Below are 13,905 nucleotides of genomic sequence, written 5' to 3'. Positions count from 1 at the left end.
CCTAACATCCTTCTACCTCTCCGCCCCCAGAACAAGGCCATCACCCTAGCATGGGCGCCAGGGAAGGGTGTGAAAGGGAAAGAATTTAAAGACTACTGGGAGGTGGATGTGGGCTGTTCCTATATTCCCTTCCACAAACTGGTGACGATGAGCAGCATTGACTTGGACAACCTGGAGGAGGGAGGCATGATTGACGAGGAGACTGTTCCTGATTGGCTGAGAGGTAAGGAGGGGTGGGGAGATGCAGAGAAAGAGAGAGAGAGAGAGAGAGAAGGAAAAGGAGAGGAGAGAGGGGTGGGGAGATGCAGAGAGAGAGAGAGAGAGAAGGGAAAAGGAGAGGAGACTGTTTCCGACTGGCTGAGAGGTAAGGAGGGGTGGGGAGATGCAGAGAAAGAGAGAGAGAGAGAGAGAGAGAGAAGGGAAAACGAGAGGAGACTGTTTCCGACTGGCTGAGAGGTAAGGAGGGGTGGGGAGATGCAGAGAGAGAGAGAGAGAGAGAGAGAGATTGAAAGAAAACAGAAGAGAGGAGAGAAAGAGAAGAAAGAGAGAGAGAGAGAGAGAGAGAGAGAGGAGAAAAGAGGAATGAGAAGAGAGAGAGAGAGGTTGAGAGAAAACATAAGAGGAAATTTGTCTTCTAGTGTGAGTGAGAGAGAGAGAGAGAGAGAGGAGTAGAGAATCTTGTCTTGGTGTGTTTAAGGGGAGCGTCTGGTAAATCTTGATGAAACACTGTGATTCTTGTGTTGTGAAGTCTTGGCAACCTGTACATCAATATTAGACGTTCATCCCCAGTCTAGTCCCCAACCCCGGCATGCAGTTATAATTGCAACTAAAATGTAGGAGTGTTATTCTGGCGTTATTTGCTCCACAACCTTCATATCCCTGCGGCAAACACATGTTATGATATGAGATGTTTACACCGCGTTAGATCTTTTATTTCATCTTTATTTATTTTTTTTTTTACCATGAAATATTAATACAAAATTCCAGGTCACATATGTAAAAAAAATAGCAACGTGAATTGATAGAAGAAGTATTCCTCTCGTTTTTAGTTCTTGTGTCATTGAAATCAAGCTAAAATTGGCTTCAAAATAGATTTTAGAAGGGGAATAACTTATGTTTTGAGATACTGGCCGATGAAGTTTATTGATCGATCTCGACGCCGTTATAACACACTAGGAGGTTTATTCAGGTTTACTCTATGTTATTTTTTTTTATCTACATTCTCACAATACAATTAGATGTGTACGAGGCTCCTGGTCCCCCCCGGGCAATGATGTGTTGGTCCTGGAGAGGCTTGTCTTCCCACGTCCACCTGTCACATTTTCTGGTTGTGATGTGTTGTTCAAGTTGGATGTTGTGCAGTTCATAGTGATGGTGTTCTGGTACATCAGGCTCCAAACTGTAGTCAGAGGCAGGATCTGGCCAGGAATAACGAGAGGAAACAAGATTTATCAGCCTCCTTTTGGTCAGCGTGACAAGCTCCTCGTCACTTTTTACATCTTCATTTCCTTTCTCATTATTTTGTAGAAAAGCTTCTCTAATTGTGAGTAATGAGGCCTTTTCTTATTCATTTCCCTGTCTTTGTTATGCGTGAGATGTGGTAGGCTGTGGTGGTGGTGGGTGACGCAAGGATGTGTACTGGAGCATTTGAGGTGTCAGGTTCAACACGCTTGTCATTCTTTAAGCTTCCATACTCATATTCCAGGCGTCCTTCCTCTGCTCATTCCTCTTAGGCACCCGTCCCATGGTTGGCAGTAGGTGGAAAGCAGGGTGTAGTGACTAAATGACGTGGTGTTTAGCAGAGTGAAGGGCTGGTAGCGAGAGATGCACCAACAACCTCTCTCTCTCTTAGCTTTCCCCCTCCTGAGTCTTGCTGGTGCCTTGATTGTCTCCCCATAGACTCTCAGTGTTGCCGTATATGTCCACCAAAAATAGTCGAAGATTTTTGCCTTTTTTTCGTAGTTTATGAGAAAAAAAACTGATTCTGCTGATGTAAACGCGCGTGGTTGAGTACGGGACCTTTAAATGCCACTTAAACGGAAACCAGTGTCTGTTTTGCCATAAAACTTGGTGAAATAATAGCTAATGTGTACACCTACCACTTAGTTGTTTACCACAAAGAACGTCATTTTTCATATTTTTTGGGTCTCTAAACCGGACGCCCCACTTAAGAGAGAGAGAGAGAGAGAGAGAGAGAGAGAGAGAGAGAGAGAGAGAGAAGATAATTGCCTTTGTATGTATTTGTGTGTATGTGTTTGATAGAGAGAGAGGGAGAGACTTAAACCAAATCTAACCTAATCTAGCTGCGCCCCGCCTCGCCCCGCCAGGTCGCTATGGACTAGAGGGAGCCCCGCCTGGCCCCCCTCCTGGATTCGTCCCCATCGCTGTCCCACCCGGCCATCCCCCCAACACCCGCAGCCAGGATATTGTGGCCCCACTGCCCCCAATGCCCCCGCCCCCGGTAGAGAAGGGGCAGGACGTGACCAGGGATGCCCCACCACCCCTCCCCAACAGTGCCCCGGGACTGCCCCCAAATATGCTGCCCCCTCCCTTCGGTCTGCCTAATATGCCGCGTAAGTATGGAGGGTTATGGGGTCATTTTGGGGTGTTTTTGGGGTTATAAGGGTCATTTGGGGTGTTATGGGGGCATTTTAGGGTGTTTTGGGTCATTTGGGGTGTTTAAGGATGTTTTGGGGGTTATAAGGATCATTTGTGGTGTTCTAGGGGCATTTTGGGGTGTTTTACAGGTGTTTTTGGGGTTATAAGGGTCATAGGGGATTTTAGGGTAATTTTGGGGTGTTTTAAGGATGTTTTTGGGGTTATAAGGGTCATATGGGGGATTTAGGGTCTTTTTGGGGTGTCTGGAGTGTTTTGGGGTGTCTGTGTCATTTGGGGTGTTTTAAGGGTGTTTTAAGGTTATTTGTGGTGTTTTAGGGGTAATTTAGACTGTTATATGGGTTTTAGGGTGTTTTGGGGGTATTTAGGGGTGTTTTGAGGGGTTTCAAGGGTGTTTTGGGGTGTTTTAAGTAGTTTTGGGGCATTTTAGGGTGCTTCATGTGTTAAGGGTGTTTTGAGATGTTTTAGGAGGCTTTAAGGGTATATAGTGTTTTGGGGGTGTTTCAAGGGTGTTCTGGGGTGTTAAAGGGTGTTTTAGGGTGTTTCAAGGGTGTTTTGGTGTGTTTTAAGGCCATTTAGGAGTGTAAGTTTTTTTGGGGGGAAATATTTTAAGGGAGTTTTTAGGAATAATGAGGGAAAAAGGAATATTGAGAGTGTTGGGGTTATTTGAAAGGTTTTTGGGATGTTATATATAAACTTATGGTCTCTCTCTCTCTCTCTCTCTCTCTCTCTCTCTCTCTCTCTCTCTCTCTCTCTCTCTCTCCCTCGTCCCCACAGCACCCCAGGTTGGCCCCGGCCCAGGACCAGGAGGCATGCCACCACTACCCCAGGGATTCGTGCCCCCTAACCTGCCCCCCATGGGAGTGCCACCCCCTCTCGGCCTCCCCCCACTGGGCGTCCACCCCCCTGTGTCGTCCATACTGGGGCAGCCACTGATCGGAGCAATGCCGCCCCCAGTCAGCATGGCTCCCACAATGCCCAATAGAGCCATGAGTGAGTAGTAGTAGTAGTAGTAGTAGTAGTAGTAGTAGTAGTAGTAGTAGTAGTAGTAGTAGTAGTAGTAGTAGTAGTAGTAGTAGTAGTAGTAGTTAAGGTAGTCAGTGTTCCCAATAGGCATTTCTGAGTGTGAGGAACTTGTGGCCCTTATCAAAGCATTTTAATCAAGTTTCATCTACTACTGACCTTTTAACTAGCTATTGTTCACCACACTGGCCACCAAACAGTCAGTAGTAGCAGTAGTAGTAGTAGTAGTAGTAGTAGTAGTAGTAGTAGTTGTTTTCTTCTCCCCAGCTTGTCTAACCTCCCCATCTCTCTCCCCTCACAGTGGGTCCAGGTGGGGAGCTCCAGAACAGCCTCCCCACCGCCCCAGTCACCACCATGGCCTCCTCCAACGCGGGGCATGGCGGGAGCGGGGCAGGACCCATGCCACACGACTCCAGCGACATGGATATTGAGATGGAGGATGCTGTGGAGAAGTCTGATATTGGGTGAGTCTCTCTCTCTCTCTCTCTCTCTCTCTCTCTCTCTCTCTCTCTCTCTCTCTCTCTCTCTCTCTCTCTCTCTCTCTCTCTCTCTCTGTGTGTGTGTGTGTGTGATATTTTTTTATTTTATTATTTTATTTTTTTCTTTTTGTTTCTCATTGTCTGTGTGTGTGTGTGTGTGTGTGTGTGTTTATTTATATGATAGCTTAAGGAAGATTCCACACACACACACACACACACACACACACACACACACACACACACACACACACACACACACCCACCCCACCCCACCTAACCTAACTCAAACTACCCCATAGGAAGGAGAACGGTCTACCACCAAAGGAAAAGGACGAACGCGGCGGCAGCAGCAGCGGCGGCGACGTGATTGAGCGCCGCAGGGATCGCCCATCACGTTTCGAGCGACTTGTAGGGCCTGGCCAGTCCCCACCAGCCCCCGTGGAGAAACTGGGGCTGGTTGAGAGGCTGCGGAACCTTGCATCTGGTGGGGCCCCGGACATGGAACACCGAGATCGCTATGAGAGGGAGAGAAGGGAGAGAGAACATGAGAGAGAGAGAGTGGGAAGGGATATGCATGATGAACAGAGGGAAAGAGAGAGAGGACGAGATAATGGTGAGTTTATGGGGTGTTTTGGGATGTTTTTTTGTGTTTAGGGATGTTTTTGAGTGTTTTGGGGTGTTTTTGAGTGTTTTGGGGTGTTGTGGAGGTGTGTTGGGTGTTTTGCGGTAGTTTTGGATATTTTTGTAGATGTTTTGGGATATTTTAGGATGTTTGGAAAATGTTTTGGGGTACATTGAGGTGTTTTGGGGTATTTTAGGATGTTTGGAAAATGTTTTGGGGTATTTTAGGGTATTTTTGGTGTCTTGTGGTGTTTTGGGGTATTTTTGGGGTGTTTGGGAGTGATTTGTGTTTATTGTTGTTGGCCTTCTTCTTCTTCTTCTTCTTCTTCTTCTTCTTCTTCTTCTTCTTCTTCTTCACTAACCCCTCCCTGTTTCCTCCCCCAGGCCGCTTTGACCCAGAACCCTTTGGAGGGCCTCCCCCCGGGTTCCCCCCAGGTGGCCGTGTCCCTGATGGACCACCAAGCTTCCGCCCCGACAACAGTGGCGGTGGCGGCCCTAACGGCCCAGTCGGCCCTGCAGGGTTCAACAATTTTGTCTCAGTGGGGTTCGGTCCCCCTGGGGCAGGCTCAGGGGGCCCCCCAGGGATGATGGGGCGCCCACCAGGTCCCCCACACAGCCACTCGGGAATGCGGGGCGATGGTTTTGGCCCGATGGGGATTGGCATGATGTCGGGGCACTCAGGGCCAGGTGAGTTGCGGGGTGGGGCGGGGCGGGGCTGTCCTAGTTTGTCAAAGAGAGCGTTGGTGTTTTTTAAGGTTTTAGGGATAGTTTAGGTAGTAAGGGGATATTTTAAGTTTTTAAGGGTATTTTGTAAGTTTTTAGGGGTTTTGTGGTGTTAAAGGGTATTTTTAAGGTTTTAGGGATGTTTGTCAGAATGTTGGTGTTTTTTTAAGTGTTTTTTAAGGTTTTAGGGATAGTTTAGGTAGTAAGGGGATATTTTAAGTTTTTAAGGGTATTTTATAAGTTTTTAGGGGTTTTGTGGTGTTAAATGGTATTTTTAAGGTTTTAGGGATGTTTTGAGACTTGTTAAGGGAATTTTGAAGGTTCTAAGGATAGTTTAGTTAGGAAAGATGCATGTTAAGGTTTATAAGGCTATTTTTATATTATTTAAGGATGTTTTTAGAGCTGTAAGGAAGTTTTAAGGCTCTTGAGATGTTTTGAGAGTTTTAAGGATGGTTTTAAAGGTTTTAGGGATGTTTTAAAGGATTAAGGATGTTTTTAAGGGTGTTTTAAAGGGTTTTAGGGATGTTTTGAGAGTTTTAAGGAAGTTTTAAAAGTTTTAGGGATGTTTTGAGAGTTTTAAGGATGTTTTTAAGATTGTTTTAAAGGGTTTTAGGGATGTTTTGAGAGTTTTAAGGATATTGTAAAGGTTTTAGGGATGCTTTGAGTTTTAAGGAAGTTTTAAAGGTTTTAGGGATGTTTTGAGAGTTTTAATGATGTTTTAAAGGGTTAAGGGTGTTTTAAAGGGTTTTAGGGATGTTTTGAGAGTTTTAAGGATATTGTAAAGGTTTTTAGGAATGCTTTGAGTTTTAAGGATGTTTTAGAGGCTTTAGGGATGTTTAGAGAATTTTAAGGATGTTTTAAGGGATTAGGGATGTTTTTAGGTGTTTTAAAGGGTTTTAGGGATGTTTTGAGAGTTTTAAGGATATTGTTAAGGTTTATAGGGATGCTTTGAGTTTTAAGGACATTTAAAAGGCTTTAGGGATGTTTAAGAGAATTTTAAGGATATTTTAAAGGATTAAGGATGTTTTTAAGGGTTTCAGGGATGTTTTGAGAGCTTTAAGGATATTGTAAAGGTTTATAGGAATGCTTTGAGTTTTAAGGACATTTTAAAGGCTTTAGGGATGTTTAGAGAATTTTAAGGATGTTTTAAAGGATAAGGGATGTTTTTAGGGTGTTTTAAAGGGTTTTAGGGATGTTTTAAGGATATTGTAAAGGTTTATGGGAATGCTTTGAGTTTTAAGGACATTTTAAAGACTTAGGGATGTTTAGAGAATTTTAAGGGTGTTTTAAAGGATAAGGGATGTTTTTAGGGTGTTTTAAAGGGTTTTAGGGATGTTTTAAGATTTTGAAGGTGTTTTTTTTGTCGTAAGAGATATTTCCAAAGTTATAAAGTATTGAATGATGTTTTGTGGGGTTTAAAGATGTTTTTAAAGGTTTTAGGGATATTTTGTTTTTAAGAGCTATTTAAGACTAATTTTAAGGTTTTAGGAATGTTTAAGGATGTTTTCTTGCTTTTAAGAATATTTTTATAGGCTTAAGGGATGTTTTGAGAGTTCTAAGTATGTTTTTTAAAGGTTTTAGGGATAACAATATTTGAAGTGGGTTATGGGAGGATTTTAGGGGTGTTTTGTGGTTTTAGGCATGTATTTGCAGGTTTAGGGATGTTTTAGGCTATTTTGGGGTTTTAAGGATATTTTTGAGGTTTTAAGTATGTGTTTTGTAATATTTCTTGATGTTCTGTAACTTTGGAAGGGTTTTAGGGAAGTTTTTAAGGTTCTAAGGGTAAGTTTGGGGTTTTTAAGTGTGTTTTTGTGATTTTAGGGGTATTTTTAAGGTTCTAAGTATGTTTAGCAATTTTTTTAAGGTAATTTTGGGGTTCTAGTATAATTTAAGGGTATTTTAGGGGTTTAAGGGTACTTTGGGGGGCCCTAGTATATTTTAAGTGCATTTTGGGGGTTTATAAGGTTATTTTGTGATTTTAAGTGTTTTTTGAAGTTCTAAGTATGTTTTGCAATTTATATGAAGGTTTTAAGGGTTCTGGAGAAGTTATTAAGGTTTTAAGAGTATTTGGGGGGATTTTTAAGGATATTTTTGTGATTTTAAGGGTATTTTTATGGTTCTAAGTATATAAGGAGTTTTAGGGAAGTTTATAAGGTTCTGAGGGTAGTTTTGGGAGTTGTAGCATATTTTAAGGGTAGTTTTGGGGGTTTCTAAGGGTCATTTCAAGGTTTACTGGGGAAATTTACCCTGTGGTACCCCAAAAATATTAATTCCAGCATGCCACTAGCTAAACCCCTATTCCAGTTCACCCCGGGGGAGCTTAATGGGGGAGACAACATTCCAGCACCCCATTTTTAATCACCCCCATTTCTCTGCTCCTCCCAGGGTTTGGCCCCCGTGGTCTGCATGGCCCTGGAGGTTTCCAGGGCCCCAGGGGGTTACTGGGGCCTCCACCAATGGGGATGGGGTCTCTGATGGGGACACGACCACCTCTAATGGGGGAGATGCCTGGCGGGGGTGGGGCCATGCGGGGTCCTGGGGGTATGCCTGGTCAGCGCCCCGGTAAGTATTGGCGGGGCGGTACTGTGCGTGTGTGTGTGTGTGTGTGTGATTTTTAAGAGTTTTTAAGGTTTTAGGGCTATTTTGTGATTTTTAAGGTTTTACAGGCAGGGTGTGTGTGTGTGTGTGTGTTTGTGTTTGTGTAAATATACCTTTTAAACTACAGAAAGAGAGATTTGTTGGTCTATTAATGTAAGAATATGCCTGAAAGGAGAGATAGAGTGGGTTGATATGTTTTGCTTCAGAGGTGTTGCCTTTGAGATACAAAAAAGTGATTGATGTAGATGTTGATAGAGAAATAATTGTCTGGTTAACCCCTTCAGTACTAGGAGGTGTTTCCCTATTCCTTGTGGTGACTATTTGGTGATTTTGTACAGCTTCACAAACTCATGTGGGGGATTAAAATAGTGAAGACTGTGGCCATTAATCTTCTGCCCTCCATACACCCTTCCTAATGTCAGTAAAATGGTCTAATGGTACACAAAACTCAAGGTAAAAATGTGTCCCAGTACTGAAGGGGTTAAAATAGTGAAGACTGTGGCCATTAATCTTCTGCCCTCCATACACCCTTCCTAATGTCAATAAAATGGTCTAATGGTACACAAATCTCAAGGTAAAAATGTGTCCCAGTACTGAAGGGGTTAAAATAGTGAAGACTGTGGCCATTAATCTTCTGCCCTCCATACACCCTTCCTAATGTCAATAAAATGGTCTAATGGTACACAAATCTCAAGGTAAAAATGTGTCCCAGTACTGAAGGGGTTAAAATAGTGAAGACTGTGGCCATTAATCTTCTGCCCTCCATACACCCTTCCTAATGTCAATAAAATGGTCTAATGGTACACAAATCTCAAGGTAAAAATGTGTCCCAGTACTGAAGGGGTTAAAATAGTGAAGACTGTGGCCATTAATCTTCTGCCCTCCATACACCCTTCCTAATGTCAATAAAATGGTCTAATGGTACACAAATCTCAAGGTAAAATGTGTCCCAGTACTGAAGGGGTTAAAATAGTGAAGACTGTGGCCATTAATCTTCTGCCCTCCATACACCCTTCCTAATGTCAATAAAATGGTCTAATGGTACACAAATCTCAAGGTAAAAATGTGTCCCAGTACTGAAGGGGTTAAAATAGTGAAGACTGTGGCCATTAATCTTCTGCCCTCCATACACCCTTCCTAATGTCAATAAAATGGTCTAATGGTACACAAATCTCAAGGTAAAAATGTGTCCCAGTACTGAAGGGGTTAAAATAGTGAAGACTGTGGCCATTAATCTTCTGCCCTCCATACACCCTTCCTAATGTCAATAAAATGGTCTAATGGTACACAAATCTCAAGGTAAAAATGTGTCCCAGTACTGAAGGGGTTAAAATAGTGAAGACTGTGGCCATTAATCTTCTGCCCTCCATACACCCTTCCTAATGTCAATAAAATGGTCTAATGGTACACAAATCTCAAGGTAAAAATGTGTCCCAGTACTGAAGGGGTTAAAATAGTGAAGACTGTGGCCATTAATCTTCTGCCCTCCATACACCCTTCCTAATGTCAATAAAATGGTCTAATGGTACACAAATCTCAAGGTAAAAATGTGTCCCAGTACTGAAGGGGTTAAAATAGTGAAGACTGTGGCCATTAATCTTCTGCCCTCCATACACCCTTCCTAATGTCAATAAAATGGTCTAATGGTACACAAATCTCAAGGTAAAAATGTGTCCCAGTACTGAAGGGGTTAAAATAGTGAAGACTGTGGCCATTAATCTTCTGCCCTCCATACACCCTTCCTAATGTCAATAAAATGGTCTAATGGTACACAAATCTCAAGGTAAAAATGTGTCCCAGTACTGAAGGGGTTAAAATAGTGAAGACTGTGGCCATTAATCTTCTGCCCTCCATACACCCTTCCTAATGTCAATAAAATGGTCTAATGGTACACAAATCTCAAGGTAAAAATGTGTCCCAGTACTGAAGGGGTTAAAATAGTGAAGACTGTGGCCATTAATCTTCTGCCCTCCATACACCCTTCCTAATGTCAATAAAATGGTCTAATGGTACACAAATCTCAAGGTAAAAATGTGTCCCAGTACTGAAGGGGTTAAAATAGTGAAGACTGTGGCCATTAATCTTCTGCCCTCCATACACCCTTCCTAATGTCAATAAAATGGTCTAATGGTACACAAATCTCAAGGTAAAAATGTGTCCCAGTACTGAAGGGGTTAAAATAGTGAAGACTGTGGCCATTAATCTTCTGCCCTCCATACACCCTTCCTAATGTCAATAAAATGGTCTAATGGTACACAAATCTCAAGGTAAAAATGTGTCCCAGTACTGAAGGGGTTAAAATAGTGAAGACTGTGGCCATTAATCTTCTGCCCTCCATACACCCTTCCTAATGTCAATAAAATGGTCTAATGGTACACAAATCTCAAGGTAAAAATGTGTCCCAGTACTGAAGGGGTTAAAATAGTGAAGACTGTGGCCATTAATCTTCTGCCCTCCATACACCCTTCCTAATGTCAATAAAATGGTCTAATGGTACACAAATCTCAAGGTAAAAATGTGTCCCAGTACTGAAGGGGTTAAAATAGTGAAGACTGTGGCCATTAATCTTCTGCCCTCCATACACCCTTCCTAATGTCAATAAAATGGTCTAATGGTACACAAATCTCAAGGTAAAATGTGTCCCAGTACTGAAGGGGTTAAAATAGTGAAGACTGTGGCCATTAATCTTCTGCCCTCCATACACCCTTCCTAATGTCAATAAAATGGTCTAATGGTACACAAATCTCAAGGTAAAAATGTGTCCCAGTACTGAAGGGGTTAAAATAGTGAAGACTGTGGCCATTAATCTTCTGCCCTCCATACACCCTTCCTAATGTCAATAAAATGGTCTAATGGTACACAAATCTCAAGGTAAAAATGTGTCCCAGTACTGAAGGGGTTAAAATAGTGAAGACTGTGGCCATTAATCTTCTGCCCTCCATACACCCTTCCTAATGTCAATAAAATGGTCTAATGGTACACAAATCTCAAGGTAAAAATGTGTCCCAGTACTGAAGGGGTTAAAATAGTGAAGACTGTGGCCATTAATCTTCTGCCCTCCATACACCCTTCCTAATGTCAATAAAATGGTCTAATGGTGCACAAAACTCAAGGTAAAAATGTGTCCCAGTACTGAAGGGATTAACTACACAAGACAGATTTACACACATCTTAGTACATGAGAAAGTGTACACCAAAATATTAATGTTTATTCAAGACTTTGTAGATAAACTGTGTGTGTGTGTGTGTGTGTGTGTGTGTGTGTGTGTGTGTGTGTGTGTGTGTAACGGTGTGGTGTTCCGCAGGCATGTGGCTGGACGGACCAGGGCCGGGGCCACGGTTCCAGGGCCACGAGGTGCCCCATGGGGGTAGGGAGGGCCTGCCGGACCGGCTGTGGGGTGACCCAGAGCGTGGGCGGGACGGTGAGCTGGACCACTTCCGGGACGGAGAGCGGGACCGGGGCAGCCGGGACGATGACCGGCCACCCCGAGACCTGGACAGGGACCACTCCATGGACCGGGGCCTGGATGACCGGGGCCTGGACGACCGGCCCCGAGACCGCTCCAGAGATGACCGGGGCCGTGATGACCGGTCCCGCGATGACCGGGGCAGGGATGATCGGGGCCGCACCGACCGCTTCAGGGACGACCGCTCCCGTGACGACCGGCCCCCGCGGGGCGACCGGGGCCGTGATGATCGCTCCAGGGACGAACGGGGCCGTGACGACCGACCCCGGGGCGGCCGCGACGACCGTTACCGTGGCGACCGGCTGCGTGAGGAGCGGGGCCGGGATGAGCGCGGCGGCGGTGGCGGGCGGGGCCGTGATGGGCGTGAAGAGGGGCCGGGGCGGGAAGAGCGGCCGTGGGAGGCCAAGGGGCGAGAGGGGGAGCGAGAACGGCGACGGGAGGAGCGACGGCCGTGGGAGAAGTCACGGTGGGCGCCACGGGAGGATCCGCCGCTGCTGCCCGGGGCAGAGGACATGCCCGGCGGTGGGGGCGGCGGCGGCTGGGACACTTGGCCACCCCGCCCCACCAACACCCAGGATCACCTGCCAGATCCACACCACCACCACCACCGCCAGGACCCACCCAGACCCAGGGGCCCCGATCCACCCCAAGACACAAAGCCTGAGCCCCGGGAACACCAGCAGCAGCAGCAGCAGCAGCCCCCACCACAGCAGCCACAGCCTCCACAGCCACAGCCACCACAACTGCCCTCAGGGGATGGAGTGGCCCTGGGTGAGGGCAGTGAGGCCCCCAGCGGTGCCCCCCCTCAGGAGAAGGAGGCCCCCACGCCGGCACCAAGCATAGAACAAAGCGGCAGCAGTTCCCCACCACAGGGTGAGGCCGCTGCCCCACCCCACACTGAGGATGGGCCGGCCGCCGCCCCGCGCCAAGAGAGGGACCTGTATGACCCCTTTGAGGCCACAGCCAAGGAGGACCCCACCGCTCCCCCACCCCCCTTAGAACCCTCCCCAATACCCCAGACCTCACCCCACCACAATGCTGCACCCACCCCACCCCCCACCACACTGCCCCAGGCATCCTCCCCCACCACCAACCACCCCTCCCCACCGCACCCCGCCTCACATCACTCCCCACCACACCCGGGGCCAGAGGAGGAGCCCTCTCAGCCCCACCAGCCTCACCAGCAGCAGTCTCTGCCCCTGCCAACCCCGCAGGACTCTCCACCACACCCAGCCCCGCAGTGCTCCCCGCCCCGGTTAGCCCCAGTGGAGTCTCCCCCACAACCACAGCCCCAGGAATCTCCCCCAGCCAGCCCAGCAGGACACCTCGCCGCCTCATGCCCAACAGGAGTCCCCAGCGCGGTGCAGCCCCCAGGCCTCCCCGCCCCACTCCCCGGTGCGGGCTGCCTCCCCCAACCAGTCATCCCCGCCACCAGAGCCCATGGATGCACCCCAGGCCTCCCCGCCGCATAGGGCGCCCCAGCACGAGTCCAGGGCAGTCTCCCCCATGGAGACGGAGGAGAGGTATGCAGAGGATGGCTCTGGGGCAGACCTGAGCCCCATGAGTGAGGGGGCGGGGCAGGGCGGGGCCTATGCTGATGGTGATGGCCGCCCCAATGAGGGCACTGAGGACAGTGGGCGGAGGAGGACGGCTCCCCTGCCCCAGAGCCCCAGGAGGACGAGGACGTGGGGGGCAGCGGCCCCATGAACGAGGACTAGTGGTGAGCGGTGTGTGGGGCGGGGCGGGGTGGGGCAGTGCTGTGTGTGTGAGGACCCCAGCAAGACAGGACCCAGGGTGGTGGCGGGTGGGGTGGGGTGGGGCGGGTTGGGTTGGGGTGGGCCAGGTGACTCAATACTATGGCTGTGATCACGGCGGCTGGCCGGCGGCTGGGTGTTGCCGCCGCCGCCGCCACTGCCGTGCGAAAGACATTTCTACGCATTTTATTTTTATTTTTAAAGAAGACAATTTAAATTATAATAAATTATAGACAATTTTGTAAAGGCCGGAACATTTCATTTGTCCAGACAGATTGCAGAGAAGCAAGGAAAGGAGAGAGAGAGAGAGAGAGAGAAAGAGAGAGAGGGGGGGAGAGAGAGAGAGAGTGAGAGAGAGGAGCCAACCACTCACTCACTCACTCACTCACTCACTCACTCACTGTATCACTCTGTCAGTAGCATTGCAACTCTACAGTGATAAAACTTAATTATTTCACCAGTCAGTCAGTCAGTCAGCCAGTCAGCCAATCACTCTATCAGCCAGCCAGTCAGCCAGCCAGCCAGTCAATCATCCAGTGAGTCAGTCAGTCAGTCCACACATGTCCAATCTTGTCTGCAGTGAAAAGCCCCAAAGAGCGAGTGTGTGAGAGTGTGGGGAGAGAG

At 47.0% G+C, this 13,905-nt stretch overlaps 1 protein-coding gene across 5 annotated transcripts in view; it reads left to right on the top strand.

Moving 5' to 3' along the window:
- Positions 1 to 13,527, top strand: part of LOC123509132 (SR-related and CTD-associated factor 4-like) — a 34,176-nt gene extending 20,649 nt beyond the window's left edge. For 3 of the 5 annotated variants that reach the window (XM_045263292.1, XM_045263291.1, XM_045263289.1), the window contains 8 exons: positions 31 to 223; positions 2,304 to 2,573; positions 3,394 to 3,609; positions 3,941 to 4,103; positions 4,418 to 4,731; positions 5,124 to 5,426; positions 7,848 to 8,024; positions 11,366 to 13,527. In XM_045263292.1, coding sequence (XP_045119227.1) covers positions 31 to 223; positions 2,304 to 2,573; positions 3,394 to 3,609; positions 3,941 to 4,103; positions 4,418 to 4,731; positions 5,124 to 5,426; positions 7,848 to 8,024; positions 11,366 to 12,999 — 3,270 coding nt within the window. In that variant the 3' untranslated portion in view covers positions 13,000 to 13,527. The remainder of the gene's footprint in view (positions 1 to 30; positions 224 to 2,303; positions 2,574 to 3,393; positions 3,610 to 3,940; positions 4,104 to 4,417; positions 4,732 to 5,123; positions 5,427 to 7,847; positions 8,025 to 11,365) is intronic. The other 2 variants (XM_045263290.1, XM_045263293.1) reach the window with 2 other exon arrangements.
- Positions 13,528 to 13,905: the final 378 nt, after the last annotated feature.

This window comes from Portunus trituberculatus, chromosome 26 (genome assembly GCF_017591435.1).
Source record: "Portunus trituberculatus isolate SZX2019 chromosome 26, ASM1759143v1, whole genome shotgun sequence".
Classification (NCBI taxonomy): domain Eukaryota; kingdom Metazoa; phylum Arthropoda; class Malacostraca; order Decapoda; family Portunidae; genus Portunus; species Portunus trituberculatus.
The sequence above is the reverse complement of the archived record's forward strand: the minus strand, read 5'-3'. Positions and strand labels throughout refer to the sequence as shown.